Source organism: Hibiscus syriacus, unplaced genomic scaffold, assembly GCF_006381635.1.
Source record: "Hibiscus syriacus cultivar Baekdansim isolate YM2019G1 unplaced genomic scaffold, ASM638163v2 tig00112912_pilon, whole genome shotgun sequence".
In the NCBI taxonomy this organism is placed as follows: domain Eukaryota; kingdom Viridiplantae; phylum Streptophyta; class Magnoliopsida; order Malvales; family Malvaceae; genus Hibiscus; species Hibiscus syriacus.
Genome location: NW_024063418.1, coordinates 215,394 through 232,097, shown reverse-complemented (window position 1 = coordinate 232,097; position 16,704 = coordinate 215,394). Strand labels below are relative to the sequence as shown.

At 34.0% G+C, this 16,704-nt stretch overlaps 1 protein-coding gene across 1 annotated transcript; it reads left to right on the top strand.

Moving 5' to 3' along the window:
- The first annotated feature begins 5,729 nt into the window (after positions 1–5,729).
- Positions 5,730–16,377, top strand: LOC120184471 (serine/threonine-protein kinase TIO-like). Its single transcript, XM_039188931.1, has 23 exons — positions 5,730–5,822; positions 6,126–6,258; positions 6,344–6,418; positions 6,531–6,623; positions 6,704–6,778; positions 6,888–6,980; positions 7,143–7,206; positions 7,325–7,409; positions 7,544–7,616; positions 7,764–7,832; positions 7,936–8,016; positions 8,220–8,298; positions 8,386–8,538; positions 9,310–9,448; positions 10,401–10,572; positions 10,952–11,053; positions 11,133–11,678; positions 11,811–12,965; positions 13,359–13,592; positions 14,532–14,675; positions 15,295–15,375; positions 15,739–15,927; positions 16,020–16,377. Exons 2-23 carry the CDS (start codon positions 6,169–6,171, stop codon positions 16,263–16,265), a joined length of 4,038 nt encoding a protein of 1,345 aa, XP_039044862.1. The 5' UTR covers positions 5,730–5,822; positions 6,126–6,168; the 3' UTR covers positions 16,266–16,377.
- The last annotated feature ends 327 nt before the right edge of the window (positions 16,378–16,704 follow it).

Genomic DNA, 16,704 nt, shown 5'->3' with positions numbered 1-16,704 from the left:
GCTCATTATGCCTCTATTAGAGAAGTAGAATAAACAATGCTAGAACATGAAGTATTCCACAATCTTGAAGCAGATGGTCCAAGAGAACATAATGAATGAAGAATAGAACTTATAACATTTCTTTGTGACGTTGTCAATAACCCATCAAGAAGAAGATGACCTCATTATTTAAAAGGGTACATATTACAGCTTGTATAAAATGCAAGACATTTTGTTAGAATAATTGATCACTTCTTAAGTGTTTATAACAATGTGAAGAGACACCCTCAAACTACTTGACAACACTACTGTGTAGTGACACCAGAATGAGAACATTCAAGTTAGGATATGTTGGGCACGAAGAAATCCATGAGTACCCACTTTGAGGCATGAACATAAATCCAGATCATGTTGGGATGACAAGATTCAGAACAAGAAGATATTGAGAATAAGTCTCACAACTTGAAGTGTCAGGGGCAGACCGTGTATTTAAGCAGAGTTTACCTTGTAAAGCAAACCAACCGATCATCAATCAATGGCAGAGTTCCGAAACAACAACTCGGAAAGCGTCATTGGGTCTAGGACAAAATGGGGCATTAAGATCTTAATTCTGACTATGGCAAGAGTTCAAAAATGCAACATTTCTTTTGAGGCTTTAATGAAAAAACACAAAGATGTAAGTGCATCAGATGGTTCATCAGAAATGCCAGCTTGAAATGACATTTTGACTAAGTGAAGGAAGACCGAGTTCACCATTTTGAAGTCAAATGAAGACTGTATCAACATTTTTGCATTCATAAGGACATCATTTGCATATAAGAAAATCAACATTACATTTAGATACATATCCATTGCATTCATGCATCAAATCATAATTTTACAGATTTTCAAGAAAAAAGAGAATGAAAAAAATAAAATTCAAGCCGTGAATGAAGAGAATTATATTCTGAGTGGCATAACCTCAAAGAATTGAGGAACCCAATACACAGAACAATCATCATTTTTGAAGTGGGGCATGTTATCCAGCTAATGTGTTTTAAAGAAACTAAGTCCGATTTTTGGAAGTTTCTTGATTTTTCTAAAATGAATTTCAAAGAAATTAACCCTAATTTTTAGGGATTTTTCTCAAATGTGTTTTTAGAAACTAATCCTTTTGGGTTTCTTGATTTGTAAGTCCTTCGAGCCATCCATAAAACCTTCAGTGCAAGATTTTTTCAAATGAGATTTTAGAAACTAAGCCTTCGGGGGTTTCTTGATTTGTAAATCTTTCGGGTCATCAATAAGTCTTTCGAGCATGATGCTTAAATCCTTCGGCTCATCTGTAAGACTTTTGAGCAAGATGATAAGTCCTTCGGACCATTCATAAGACCTTCGGGCAGAATGTTTTCTACATTTCCAATGGAGAGTCCATAATGAGAAGAACTCATCTAACAGAGGGAGAAGAAGTTCATAATGAGAATATCTTGTTCCAACTATCACTCGATTCACGATATTTCGAATTAGTGACGTCTAGCTTGAGGGATCGAAATTTCCAATGGAGAGTACATAATGAGAAGAACTCATCCGACAGAAGGAGAAGAAGTTCATAATGAGAAGAGCTTGCTCGACCTATTACTCGATTCACGGTATTTCGAATCAGTGACGCCTCGCTTGATGGATCGAAATTTCTAATGGAGAGTTCATAATGAGAAGAACTCATCCGACAGAAGGAGAAGAAGTTCATAATGAGAAGAGCTTGTTCGACCTATCACTTGATTCACGATATTTTGAATTAGTGACGCCTCGTTTGAGGGATTAACATTTTTAATGAAGAGTTCATAATGAGAAGAACTCATCGTAAAAGAGAAAGTTCATAATGAGAAGAACTTGTTCCTTTCAAATTCACCACAGAAGGAGGTGAACCAACATTTCCAGAATAGTTCATAATGAGAAGAACTCATCCTAAAGGAGAAAGTTCATAATGAGAAGAACTTGTTCCTTTCAAATTCACCACAGAAAGATGTGAATCAACATTTCCAATGGAGAGTTCATAATGAGAAGAACTCATCCAACGAGGAAGAAGAACTTCATAATGAGAAGAACTTGTTTAACCTTGCATCAGTGTTTCCAGTGAAGAGTTCATAATAAGAAGAAATCATCCAACAAGAGAGAAGAAGTTCATAATGAGAAGAACTTGTTCAATCCAACAACGAAGGATATCCAAATCAAATGTTAAATAAAAAAAGAAGTCCGAAAAAAAACTGGTTGCCTTTTTCATCTTTGCCCTATTCTTGTTAACACTAGAATGTGTAAAGAGGGGCAGCTGTAGACACCCGTTTTTGACCGAACTTAAAAAATATTATAAATATTAATTATATTATTATTATTATTAAAAAAATTACATTATTTTATGTAGGACTAAAGCTCAAGCCCACTACAACAAAAGCAATCTCGGAGCCCAATGTAAGCCCAACAAATCCCAACAACCCTAAAATAATTACAAGTAACCCGATTCAAACTAAGACCAAACCAGATCGGATCTGACCCGACCCAGTAAAGCAAGCTGCCAGCTCCGTACACCAGCTTAAGCCAAGCCATCCTTGTTGTAATCACCAAATCAGAGAAAAATAATTCACCTGATCCTACCTAAATACATCAATATCTCACCAAATGCAAGAAAATTCAGTGAAAGGAAAGAAATAAAGGGGGACGACAACAATAAATTAAAAAAAAAGGAAAAAACATGATTCCAACAGGGGGTTCATCAACAACAGAGGGCAAGTCAAAACCTATTAACCATGATCAACCATTAAAAAAGAAAAATATAGAGCAATAATAGAAAGAAAATGGGGGATTCATTGTAACAAAATGAAGAACGGTGTGTAAAAGGGATTTCTCTCTCCCATTTTTAGCATTCAAATTAAGCAATATAAAGAGGGCAACACCATTTCCATTAAGGATTCTACAATAGAATCAAAATCAAGCATTTTCTAAGGTTTTATTTTATTACCAGTAACGATTTTTATATTTTTTTCTTGGATCAAAATACAAAAACATAGAGAGAGAGGGTAATTGTTTACCTTAGCACTGTGGAGTGGTCATTGAGGTTGTCGTTGAAGTCTAGAGGTCGTCATCGGAGGCCTTGAGCGTTAAAGGGCCACGGTGGCCGTTTTGATTTGGTCGGCGTGTTGGGTTTCCTTTGGGAACCTTGCATATTGGTATTGGGGTTAGTTTTTATTTTAGGGCATTGAGGTATAAATAAAGAAAGAAAGGGAGACAGTTAGAGGTACCTTGTTCTTGGGTATCAACGCCAGAGTTTTCGTTGAAGGAGGCTCTTGGCAGAATCGATGTTTGGTAGCCAGCCGATTGTAAAAGCTTGGGGTTGGTTGATTTTTCAGTCGAACCACGATGGGGAAAGGAAGAAAGCTACCGCGCTATTTAAAGAAAGTCTCTTTTGCCTTTTGTTTTGTGAGATTCGACTGAGATTAGAGTTGGAGAGGAGCATGGCCACCACGATGCGGTGGTTGGCCTTGTGGCTTTGGTTGGAGCCATGATGGTCGTATGTTATGAGTGCTGTGAAGAATCTCGATTGAGAGCTACGGCTGTGAGAGTTTAGAGAGGAGAAAATAACATTTAGAGAGTTTTGTAACTCTCTTCCAAGGAATGGGAGAGGTAGAAGAGTTGAGAAGAAACGGTTGGGGCAAGGGCTTGCTTAGAATTAGGTTTAAGTTTTAGTTAGATTATATATTACATTGTTTGGGTAAATTAGTGATTAGCCATCATATTTTAATGGTAAAGTTTAGTTTTAGTCCTCCTAGGTTTAGCGCGAATTTGCACTTTAGTCACTAATAAGGTATGTTTTAAAATTTAGCCTTTTGTGTTGGTCTCGATTTAGCTATTTTACAAATTTAGATTTTAGCTATAATTGTTCTGGGTTATTTGAGGTACGTGTCATCATAATTTTCTTCTTAATTCATTTAGGTCATCAAATCAATGTTTGTGTGTTTACATTTTTGTCTTTTTATTTTATGTTTATTTAATTTTAGCACTGAATGTATTGTATTTAATTGTTGATGTTTTAGACATTTAACTTTTAAATTTATGCATATTACATTTTGATCTTGAATGTGTCTGGGGTTTATTATGGATTTAGTCCTGTTATGATAACAATAGTTTTATTTTAGTTTTAGTAATTGAATTGGTGTAATGTTTGTTTTTCACTTAAATTGTTATTATTTTGTAGTTAAGATGCTAAATTTTTATTCTTTATCATTTAGCACCAAGTTTAAATAGTTTACTTAGTTTATTAACTTTGTATTTTTAAGTGTTACGTTCCCTTTTAGTCATATTTAGGTATTCATGTGAATATATGTATATAATTTATAATCTATATTTTAAAATACGTTTTTTTATTAAAATATTATTGCATGATATTTCTATATATATATTATTTATTAATGTATGTGGCATTATTTAATTTTAATTTTGCATGATACTCTCACTTGCATAACTTACCAAATGACATAATTGAATTAATGATAATACCCTTTTAATTTAAAATTATTTTAAGTGTGTTGTCTTAACATGTTAAATATCCACTTTTGACGATTTTAAATTAGAAGTGTATCCCATTAGTGACGCCAAAAATTGATTATTATTTTAAAATTTAGGAATGGAAGAAAAAGAAATATTTGGCTATTTAAATTTTTCGAGAAAATGTTGTTATACTTTATTTAAGATTTGGTCTCGATATTTTTAAATAATCGAATATTCTTTATCTTTCTAAATGGCAGGGTTATTTTAATTTAATCTATTTTGGTGCTTTCGAATATTGTAAAATTCATATGTTTTTGTTTTGTTGGGGATCATAAATCAAATTATAATTGAACTTATAAATTTCATTGCAAAGACATTAATTAATTGACTAGGTACCGATTTAGGGCGCTGTGGGGTTGTTAATCTTTCCCCACGCGTAATCGACTCTCGAACTCATTTTCTGGTAACGCATACCTCAATTTGTTGTTTTAATTAAAATTAATTTTTATTTAAAATGACAAAACGTTTTTGGGTGCCCAATCACACCCTAATCAACGATTGGTGGTGACTCTTCAAATTGTGTTTTTCATTCGTAAATAAAACCCCAAATTTTCGAAACAAGAGATTTTCTAAATCACATTAATTTTTTAGTTAGAAATCGATTAAAAGAGATAAATTAAAAATGATACGATTTTCAAAATCTCGTCCTTTTAATAAAAAAATCGTTTCGATATGACTTGACTCTAGTTTAGTGTAATTTCATTCGACATGACTTTTGAGCTAAAAACTAACTCTAATCCGACTCAAAATAATATAAAATTACTAATTTTATAAGAACTTAATTGAAAAAAATAATATAAAGAGCAGTATTGCAATTGTCCCTAAACATATAAAATATAATTATATTACTTTTCGGGTCGAGTTAAATATTTTTACCAAAAATCCGACCCCGACCCAAACTTAACCTCTAAAAAATTTCAAACCCAAAGTTTTTTTAAAAACCCAACCAGATTGTGTCGGATACTACCATATAATCACCATTATTAATAAAAAAAAGGACTAAAGGAAATGAAATCGAATAAATAGTGATAGTAAACGGTTGGATTCCAATAAATTGGATGAATTTCAAATCAAGCCATAAAATTTCAAATAATTTCTTTTTGAATTTTGAAATTTCGAAGAAAAAAAACTTTATATTTCAGGTCTTAGAAGCGGGAATCTTCTCTCTCTCTCTCATTTTTCAAAACCCTCTCCCTCCCTCTCTCTCTCTCTAAAAAAACACTCTCAAACTTTCTCCAGATTTGCGTTTTACGCCGATTCAAACTCAAGTAAATTCTTATGTCCCGCATTATTTTTGCTTTATTATGTTTTTACTTCTTTTATTTTTTCTCTCCGTTGCAATTCTTGATCGATGATGGAATGCAGTAAAACAAAAAGAGATGTAAATTCTTAAAACCCTTAAGAAATTTTCCGTTTTGAATTTTCCTATACTTTCTCAGCTTCAAAACAGTGCTACATTTTTGGAACCTTTTATTACGTTTAAGTTTAAGTTATCTGTTTATCTTGAAAATAGAAAAAATTCTGATTCTAAGTAGATTTTTAGTTCAAATTACTTTTTTGTTGTTGCTTAGATTGAAAAGAAGCAGGTAAGTAAAAAATCGTGGAATTAAAAGGATGGGAATAGAGGAATACCATGTAATAGAGCTAGTAGGTGAAGGCTCTTTCGGTAAAGTATATAAAGGCAGGCGAAAATACACCGGCCAGGTAATTTTTAAAATTTCTATTTACTTTTTATTAATTTTTTTTCAATCAATTTTTTGTAGTTTTATTGCATATTTTTCAATTTCAGACTGTAGCAATGAAGTTTATAATGAAGCATGGGAAATCTGAGAAGGATATTCATAATCTAAGACAGGAAATTGAGGTATTATCTATTGCCTTTTCTTGTGAGATTTGACAATGCTTTTTCTGTTTGATCTTCTTTTTCTCTTTCTTTTTGTTTTGTAATTTGAGATTTAACTTCTTTCATGTTGCAGATTCTGCGAAAGTTGAAGCATGAAAATATCATTGAAATGATAGATTCATTTGAAAGCCAACAAGAATTCTGTGTTGTTACTGAATTTGCACAAGTAAAGATCTCCTTTTTATATATGACGCGCATTAATTGATTTGGAAAAATATTTAAGTTACTGAATTTCTTGGTATGTAGGGTGATTTATTTCAGATTCTAGAGGACGATAAGTGCCTTCCTGAGGAACAAGTTCAGGCAATTGCTAAGCAATTGGTAATTTCATCTTACAAATGTTACCAAATTGAGTTGTTTGATATTTGGTTTCAAGCTTACTGATTTGCTTAACATGAGAATTTCACATCTTTTGGATGTTATTATGTAGGTGAGAGCCATGCATTACTTGCATTCCAACCGGATCATCCATCGTGACATGAAGCCACAAAACATTCTCATTGGTGCTGGCTCTATTGTTAAGGTTGGTTAGTTAATATGCTTGTGTTTTATATTGTGATTTTAGTGATGTGTCCTTGAAGAGTAGTAATATTCTATTTTAATTTGGAGTTGATATAAATGTAATTTATTCTAATTTTTCTTCTATCTTTAGTGTGTTACTTATGCAGTCTTTCACTTATCGCAGCTTTGTGATTTTGGGTTTGCACGTGCAATGTCCACTAATACTGTTGTTTTAAAATCCATAAAAGGTTTGCCTGATATTAGTATCTACATGGCTTTTTAACTTAAGCAGCCGCTTTAGAGAGTATCCTTTGGATTTCCCTTTATTTGTGCAATCTGAGTAATGCTTTTACAAATGGTTTTCAGGCACCCCATTATACATGGCTCCAGAGCTTGTGCGAGAACAGCCCTACAACCACACTGTTGACCTTTGGTCTCTTGGAGTTATATTGTATGCCTGATTTTTTTCTTCTAATTTTATAGTGATATTTTGTTTTTAAATGGTTTTTTGCTAGTTGAATCAGATTGCCATCATGTCTTCTATCTGTTGTTTACATTGAACTGAACCCTACCATAAATCAACAGGTATGAATTATTCGTTGGGCAACCTCCCTTTTATACAAATTCTGTATATGCACTCATCCGACACATAGTTAAGGTACACAATAGGAGGAATCTTCTTTGTAAAATACTTTCTCATCAGAACACAAGTACTGAAACTGTTCTTTGTTAAAAATAATTTAGCCTTTCTAAACTTTAAAATATGGTGTACCAAGGAAATACTAATTTACAAGCAATATTTCAGGATCCAGTCAAATACCCTGATGAAATGAGTGCAAGTTTCAAAAGCTTTTTGAAGGGATTACTTAACAAGGTTATCTTCTTTTGTTTCTGGATGAAAAGTTATATGTTTATTGACATTATTCTTTGCTTTCAAGTTGAAATCTTGATTTGGTTTCTAATATCATTTGAAACAGGTACCTCAAAATCGATTGACATGGCCAGCACTTCTAGAACATCCATTTGTTAAAGAAACATTCGATGAAGTGGAGGCCAGGGTAACGTATCAGATGTCTGCAAAAATATTCCTCTTCCACTAAACAAAAATTCAATTAGAAATTTTGTTTAATGTAAAGCAGTGGCAGTGCATGCAGCTTGCGATGCCAATTGTATTTTTATATTGTATATAAGAGGAACTTGATTGTTTTTTCTTTTCTGAATTTATAGCACGTTGAAGTCTAATTTTAGTGAAACATTCTAGGTGTGTGCTACAACCACTATAACCAGGCAATCTGATTTTGTATCGAGGGGTGAGGAAAACAATATCCAGACACCAAATGGTATATTACCCCTTGCATCGCATTCAATGCTTATTTGCGATATATTGGTTTTACCATATTTAACCATCATGAACTACTATGTTGTAGGTAAAGAAAATTTACCTGCTCCTTCAGAGACTTGTAATGTTCCAAGCCTTCAGAGTAATGGTAAACAGAATAGTCCTAATAAAGTCCAGGGAAATTCTGTACCTAATGAGGAGTTTCCTGGATTTTCAAATCCCAAAGATGTTAAACCGACAGGTAGACAATGTTATGATGTTTCAGTTCCTATTTGTGCATTAGTTTTTTTTTTATCTGGTGCTTCATTTACTTTTTTGTTTATTCTCTTCTGCAGGTTGTTAATTTTTTCCTGTAAATATAACCCTCTTTTTGTTAAATAGGTTAGATAGTCCCATGGATGCTATAAATAAGAAACCTGTTCCAAATTGGGTTGAAGTGTTTATGACAAAGCAACTGATGCTCTGTAGAAAATAGTATAATTTTAACCTACTTTTATTAATGCCAATCTTACTGTCTCTTCTGCTAGTTTTCTTTAGCTTATTATCTCTTTAACGATCGATTTTGCTCTATACATCTCATTGTTTTGGCATATTAAGTTTCACTTACTTTTAGAGACTGGTACATCTTAGCTTTAATTTATGATATTTGACAATTTGAAAGAAATAAATTAGTGATGATTTTTCTCTGGTGCTTCATTTGACTTTTGTTCTTTCTTCTGCATATTTCAATTTGTTTCATGTAAATGTAGTCTTCCTTTTGGTAAATAGGTTATATATTCTAATGATAGCTGTAAAGAACAAACCTTACCAATATGGGTCAAACCCTTTATGACAAGTGGCATATGATCTATATTTGCTTTCGTTTCACTCAGCAAATAGTAGTATCTTAATCTACTGTGACAATCTTGTTGTCTCTAGTTGTAGTATGCTTTAGATTATAATCTCTTTGGCACTTGATTTTTCTCTATACATCTCCTTGTTCTGGAATATTATGACTTATATATATCTGCAGGTAACTTGGCATTAGACAGATTAGAAAATAACTCCCGTACAGTTAATGGTGCACAAATTATTGGTCAGGATAACGAAGCCTTAGCAGTAATTTTGCTTCCAATTAAAAAATGGTTTGAAGGATCACACAATGCTTGCAGGTAACCTATAACCTTGAGTTTGTGGATTATCTTCATTTAGCATTGAGAATCTAGCTTGGTTCCCTTTTGTATTAGTAGCTAAGTAGTCACAGCCTCCCCCCCCCCCCCAATTTTCTGTTTCCCTTATGGAGTAAACCATGTTCAAAGTTGGTTGACAATTTATTTTTAAGTTGCATGTTGAGATTATGACCAACTTCCATTGCAAGACAATGTTTTGGCTTATATATTTGTTTTCAAGACCTTTTGGACACATCTTTAGTAAATAGCTTCTTTCCATCATGATATCTACCATGAGCTGGATACAAAATCTTATATTTATGTCTATATGCTAAGCGGAAAAACTGAACAAGTTTAGGGGTTGAAAAAGAGGTCAGACTTTCTTAGTCGAACACTAACAATCATCATAGCAAAGAAAGTGTAACTAATTCTACTCAGGCAAAGGATTATTTTGTATTTCCAAGCATTAAGTTAAAACGTATTACTCAATTTCCTGTTTTCCCCACTCACTGACTGCTTATTGTAGTTCTTACCAAATTGAGTTGATGGACACTTGATCCTAGGGAGAAATACACACATTAAAATGGCGCCAAATACAATAAAAATCTCATGTCTGAGACTCCAATAATTGGAACAGTGTAGTTATTGCAAAGTAAGCTACTCAAAATTTTCAAGATAAAGAAGTACCCTGGGAAACTGGAATTGTAAATTAAAATCATCAGGGTGCAGTTATGGAATGATTAGATAGACTTTCTTTAATGATAAACCTCAAAATATTTATCAAATGTGATCATTTAGAAATGTTAGCTACAATGTTGCATTGTCATTTGGTCATTTTGATAATGCCATTTCATTGTTTAGGAAGCTTCTACAGTGGCTCAATGTTCATTTCCTTGAACTGAATACCAGATATTATTTCTTCAAGTCAGTTCTCATTTTTATGGTGCTTGTACAGGGATCAAGAAATTCTCTATTCAAGTCAGTCTTTGAGAATTCTTTCCAATTTAGTTGCAGCTGGTGCTCTACATTCTGGTGGAATTCTAGATGAAATAATGTGTGAACTTCTTAATTTCACTGCCATTTTAGTTGGTTTGAAATCATCTGATGTTAATGAGTTAGTGGCAAAGGTATATTACTAAATTCGTCTAGAAATTTCTATTCCCCATTTCCTCTACCTTTCATGTACCATGCTGATGTGGTATTGTGTCTTATGAATAAAATGGACCATCTTTTTGCTTACTCTGATTTTGAAAATTGCCGTACTTTTTCTTTGTAAACTATAAGCATGCTGTTTCCTTGTTTTATTTTCCTTCTAAACGCTGCCATAGTTTTAGTTTTCTTTTCTGTCATGTGTATGTAGCTTCTCTTTGCTTTTTTTTGAAAACAAATGGCTTTATCATAAAAAGTTATAAAGAGATATCTAACGATGATCACTAATTTGTTTTCAAAGTCCAATACACTTTCTATTGTTATATATGGCTGAAAATTTTCTGGTTGTTCTTGCAGAGTTTTTCAGTTACTAAAATCCTGTTGGCAGAAAATAATGGAGTTGATGCTACCACTTCCTATTTCAAACACTGGGTTGTCTTAGTTGAAATTTTCTCACAGGTATAGTTTTCTATGGTTTATATTGGTCTCTGCCAACAATTCAGATACCTTTATAATCTCCCTCTTTTTATTTATGTAGGTTGTCAACCACATTGAAGATGCCTCCGGGAGAGTTTTCTCAGAGTCTTGTGCATGTATCACAACTATACTAGTTAGAGTATCTCAGGGTTTACGAGCATATTCTTTGACTCAGGACCCTAAAGGAATCTCCTCACCCTCTGTGGTGAATGAATCACTGAAACAGATTTTGAACCATGCTGTGTCATCCCGTTTGATGGACCATCTTTGTTTATGTTTAGCAACTTCAGGTTCAAGTCTCAGTTCTGGATCAACAAATATGCTCCTTGCTGCTTGTGAAGCATGTAGAGCTATCTGGTCATTGATGGATGCTCATGAAATTTCTTTCGTTAAGGAAAATCCCAGTTTGTTTCCCTTGGATGCTTTGCGGAGTCATTCTTTGGCTCGACTTGACATCAGAGATCATGCTCGTGGTTGGCTGGCTGGGACAGAATCAGCAAAGGTTGTTGATGCAGTGACAAGAGCATTTGTCAGATCCAAGTCTGTGCAATTTGCTATGGTCAATTGCCTTCATCGTGTAGAGCCAGCATTATCTGCCGCTATACATGTATGTTTTCCTCTAACTGAAAATTATTCTGTAGTGAGAAGCAGAGCAGCTGAAAGCTAATATTTATTTTTTATCTGATGTAGTTTTAGTTGTCCAATGTTGCATAGTATATTAATAGATTTCTTGTTTCAGATTCTGTCAAGATGCTGCCTCCACAATGGAATTATTCCAACTATTCTTTGTGGCCTTCCCAATTCCTTACCTGTTACTACTGTTGTTAGCGGTGGGGCTGATGGTACAATTGTTTCAGAGCTATTCTCTATATTATCTTTATGCTCATCGTTGAACAAAGATTCACAAACAGAGACCGCTAACTTGAAGTGTAAAATAAGCAATCCTTCTGCCCTGATTCTGCATACATGTCTTCTCCTTGCTACAATTGCTCAATGTTTAAAATCTACCGGAAGAAATTCTGCGATATTTATGCTTACAACTTCCCCGAAGAAGCAGCTCTCTCAACTTACAATACTTGCTCAGCATGTTTCTTCTAAAGATACGACAATAACTTCATTACAACCTCATTCTGCTGCGGCAATGCTGGCTCTTGCTTCCATTCTATCACTTGAAGGTGGACTGTCTGTTGAATCTTCCATATCAGAAATTGCTGTGCCCTTGATTCCTCCAACTAGCACACTTTGTGATCACCTAAAAATTTCATCAGACACTGAAAATGAAGTTGGCCCTAGGAATGCCAAAGCAGTTCTCTCATACTGGCATGGTCTTAGGGATGGATGTGTAGGCTTGTTAGAATCCAAACTGAAATGGGGAGGGCCGTTGGCTGTACAACAATTAATAGCAAGTGGCATCCCATTACTTCTTTTTCAATTTTTGGCCAGAAACCATTCAAACGCTTCGCGACATGGAGTTGATAGCCCAAATGATGGAGTTGACTTATCCCCTATAGGGGTTGTTTGGGCAGTTTCATCGATATGTTACTGCCTTTCGGGTGGAGTACTAACCTTTCGGCAAACATTGCTCAGCGGTGAACATATGAAGCTCATCTGTAGTTTGATATCTGATGTTCATCTCAAGCTTGTCAGGTCTTGGGTTGGGCCCGGTGGAGGGAAAGATGGAGTCAAAGATACAATAAATACAGTAATTGATTTCTTAGCATTTCCTTTTGTTGCCGTACAAAATGCTCCTGGGTTGCCGGCTGCTACTGCTTCTGTAAATAGTGGGTTCATTCTCAACATGGGTTCACCTGCTGAGAGAGTATGCAAGGAAGACAAGGACATGGTGAAAGCAATATTGGAAGATATGGGGAAATATATTAAAATCCTCCTGGAGGTTAGATCCTGTTCGTTTATTTCTTTCTAGGCCACGGGTTGGAGTAGGATGACTTGCACTGTATGCCTTCTTGTGGGCTTACCATGAGAAAATATGCCATTAATCTAGTGTTCTTTTTTTCCCTTTGATGATTGGTGCTTGCAGCTTATTACTCGTATGTGGTCTTCAGTGCACAATTCTGTGCACTCAGTTGCTTTCTGGAGATTGTTTCTTATTTCTTTAATTGCTTGTTGTCCCCTCAGCCCAGAATCAATGTTGTGGAGAAACACATGTTTGATGGGATTGTCTGCTTTGCCAATCTTAGATTTGGTGTGAATGATGTTTAAGTATACTACGACCTCATGTTATTGAGACCCTATACTTTCCTCATTTAATATCTTCTGAAATTTTCAGGTGGGAGTGTCTGGCATTATTCTTCGTTGTTTGGATCAATTAGAGTCAAAGGATATGGGAAGGATTGTTGCCTTTCTTGCCAAAATGATAATACATCGACCACTTGCAGTTCAACTTGTAGGGAAAGGGTTATTGGATCCGAATAGAATTAGAAGGTTACTTGATTCTTCAAGTCCAAGAGATGCCGTAATGGACACTTTAATGATTGTTTCTGATCTAGCTCGCATGGATAAGGTCAGGTTATGTTTTCATTAACTAGTTACTCTGCTGCATTGTTAGATACAAATACAAACTTATGTCCTTTTCATGGTTCAATTTTGCTTTCTAAAACACAATGCTGAGACACATGTTTTCCAAATTTGATGATTGGCTCTTCTAGCAATTTAACCTGAAAACCTTTTCCCGTTTTAGTATTATTAAGGTGATATTTAGGAATAGGCATGGGACTCGAACTCAATGGATTCTGACTCGATCCTATTTTGTTGGATTTTTTTTAAAATTCAAGATCGGGTCAGGTTGAATTTTTCTTTTTTGAATGATAAGGTTGGGTTTGAGTTTAGGGTGAAAAATCATCGATCCGAGATAATAGTATAATTATGTCTTATATATTTAAGGATAATTGCAATAATACCCTCTCTAATTTTTTTTTCCCAATTAGATAGATCCCTATTTTATCAAATAAAAATGAATTTTTTTATACATATATTTGTGTCGAGTCGGGTGCAAATTTTTACCCCAAATATTAGATTGGGGGAGGTGAAAGAGTATAATACTTGGGTGTCTAAAAATCAGATCAGACCTGACTCATGCCCTAGATATTATGATTTTTCTATTTTTTATATTTTCGAAAATTGAGCCATTTGTCACCGTGGTTGAATTGTTACTCTTTCAACTCTTGATAACCATAATATAGTGATTCAAATTCAATTACTGAAATAATTTAATTGACGACTTTGCTTTTGTACCTTTTTTTGTTTGATTCATATGAACTTCTAAGAGATGCAAATGATTTTGTCTTCCATGAGCTGGTTATATACTCTGAAGTTCCCTTTGAAAGCTAGATAATTAGTTAATTTGGGGGCTTTTATTTGCTCTTTAAAGGGAGATGAGTCATGAATGCATAATGGAAGCTTGTTCTCAGGCTAATGAATTTTGGATATTGTGGTTGTACAGGGTTTCTATGAATTCATCAATGGGGCTTTGATTTTAGATACTTTACGGGACTTTCTTGCTCATGAAGATCCCAATGTTCGTGCCAAAGCTTGCAATGCTCTAGGCAACATGTGTCGTCATAGTGCATACTTCTATGATTCACTGGTACGTACCACGACAGTTTTTTTTTTTCCATGGTAAACTGTAAGAACCATTATTGTATAAGGTAAAGTACACATGGTACCCTGATTATATAGGATACTATTTTGTTGAGTTCTTCGACTATAGGGTGTTTCTTTGTTGAGTCACTCATTTATTAAAAGTTGCAAAATGGTCACCAGACTATTCATTATATTTTAAACTCGTTCTTCTCCGTAAAAAAATTAACTGCAATTTGAGTTGAATGTTAACTGTTGACTGAGATATAATTTCATAATCTCAAACGATTATCATATCTCAATCAACATATTAACGTTCAGTTCAGATGATTGTTTATTTTTTAATAGAAAAGTACAAGTTTAAAACATAATGATTAGTCAAGTGATCATTTTGTAACTTTTAATAATCGAGTACTCAACAAAAAAAATACCCTATAATCAGAAGACCATTTTATAACTTTTAATATTCGGAAGAATCAACAAAGCATTAAGTTCTATGATTTTTGTGAACATTTTAAAATTCGTTACTTGGTATTTTGGAAATTATTCGAGATAAATTTTGTGATTATTCCGTTAGTTGCATATTATAGTTGTCAGAGTTTTAGCTAACCAATTCATTTATGTAGGCAAAACATCACATCATTGGACTCCTTATTGATCGTTGTGCTGATCTAGACAGACGGACAAGGAAATTTGCATGTTTTGCAGTACGATATGTTGTTAACTATTACTTCTTCCGTCCCATAATTTATATCTTATATTGACTATGTATATAGTTTTAGGAGATATATTTAATCAAAAGAAATGATAAAATTATCTTTAAAAAGTGATAGATAGATTTATTTTGATAGGTGTAAAAAAGTGATACATACAAAGGTAAAAAAAAGAAATATAAATATTGTTGTTTGTTGACTTTTCTAATAGAACATTTCGAATAGGACAATTTTAAAAATCAAAAGAGATATTTTATAGGATAGAGGGAGTACTAAATTTAGCATCTGAATGTTATATGCTTGTGGCTGTGGATTGTATGCATAGAACTTAAAGCCGAGTATCAACTATTTCCACAGATCGGAAATGCTGCGTACCATAATGATATGTTGTACGAAGAACTGAGGAGATCGATACCTCAACTAGCAATGCTACTGGTTTCAGCCGAAGAAGACAAGACAAAAGCAAATGCTGCAGGCGCACTCAGTAATCTCGTGCGCAACTCAAACAAGCTATGCGAAGAAATCATCTCCAAGGGGGCTATGCAGGTATGTAGTACACTAATCGATTCGAATTTACCGTTGTGGTTACGAGAACTCGAAATGTGATTCCTTGTTGCTTTGGTTTCTCGGTTCCACAGGCATTACTGAAATTAGTGACTGATTGTTCAGTAGTTGCTTTAAACCCAAGCAAAAAAGATGCAATTAATGAGTCACCATTAAAGATAGCTCTTTTTTCACTGGGAAAGATGTGTGCATATCCGAATTGCCGACAGTTCCTTCGTTCGTCGGAGTTGTTCCCGATGATCAGACAGCTCCGACAATCCCCGGAATCAAGCATTGCAAAGCTTGCATCGGCTATTGTCAGCAAAGTTACTGATGCATGACTCTTGAAGGTAAAATCATAAGGTGTAATGGTTATTTCTTTTGACCATACCAACTTGATTTCCACTGCAGTCATCAATTGTAGTTCTTTGGTCACTAATGTTCCAGTCTGAATCTTGTGATACAAGAAATATTATGACCTATAGATATCGTGAAACATTCCTGTATTTATATGTTTGTATTATATTATTGTTTTAAAAAGTAAGTGTACAAATTATATTTTTATTCACTCTAGGTATCTAACGTTTTCTCTGTTTAAGTGTAACACCCCAATTTAGGGGCTAAATTTTAAGAAATTATAATGTGGTAAATTTAATTGGTATTTTGGAAGAAAACGAGGATTAAATTACAAAATTTCAAAGTTGGAAGACCGTTCATAAAGTGCAAAAAATTCAGTGGTAAACTCATGGTTTACCTATTCTTTTTGAGATATTATAAACC

Coding starts and splice junctions, on each gene's coding strand:
- LOC120184471 (XM_039188931.1), top strand. CDS start 6,169: ATGGGAATAGAGGAATACCATGTAATAGAGCTAGTAGGTGAAGGCTCT. Junction 9,449..10,400: donor GGATCACACAATGCTTGCAG/GTAACCTATAAC, acceptor GTGCTTGTACAG/GGATCAAGAAATTCTCTATT. Junction 14,676..15,294: donor CATACTTCTATGATTCACTG/GTACGTACCACG, acceptor TCATTTATGTAG/GCAAAACATCACATCATTGG.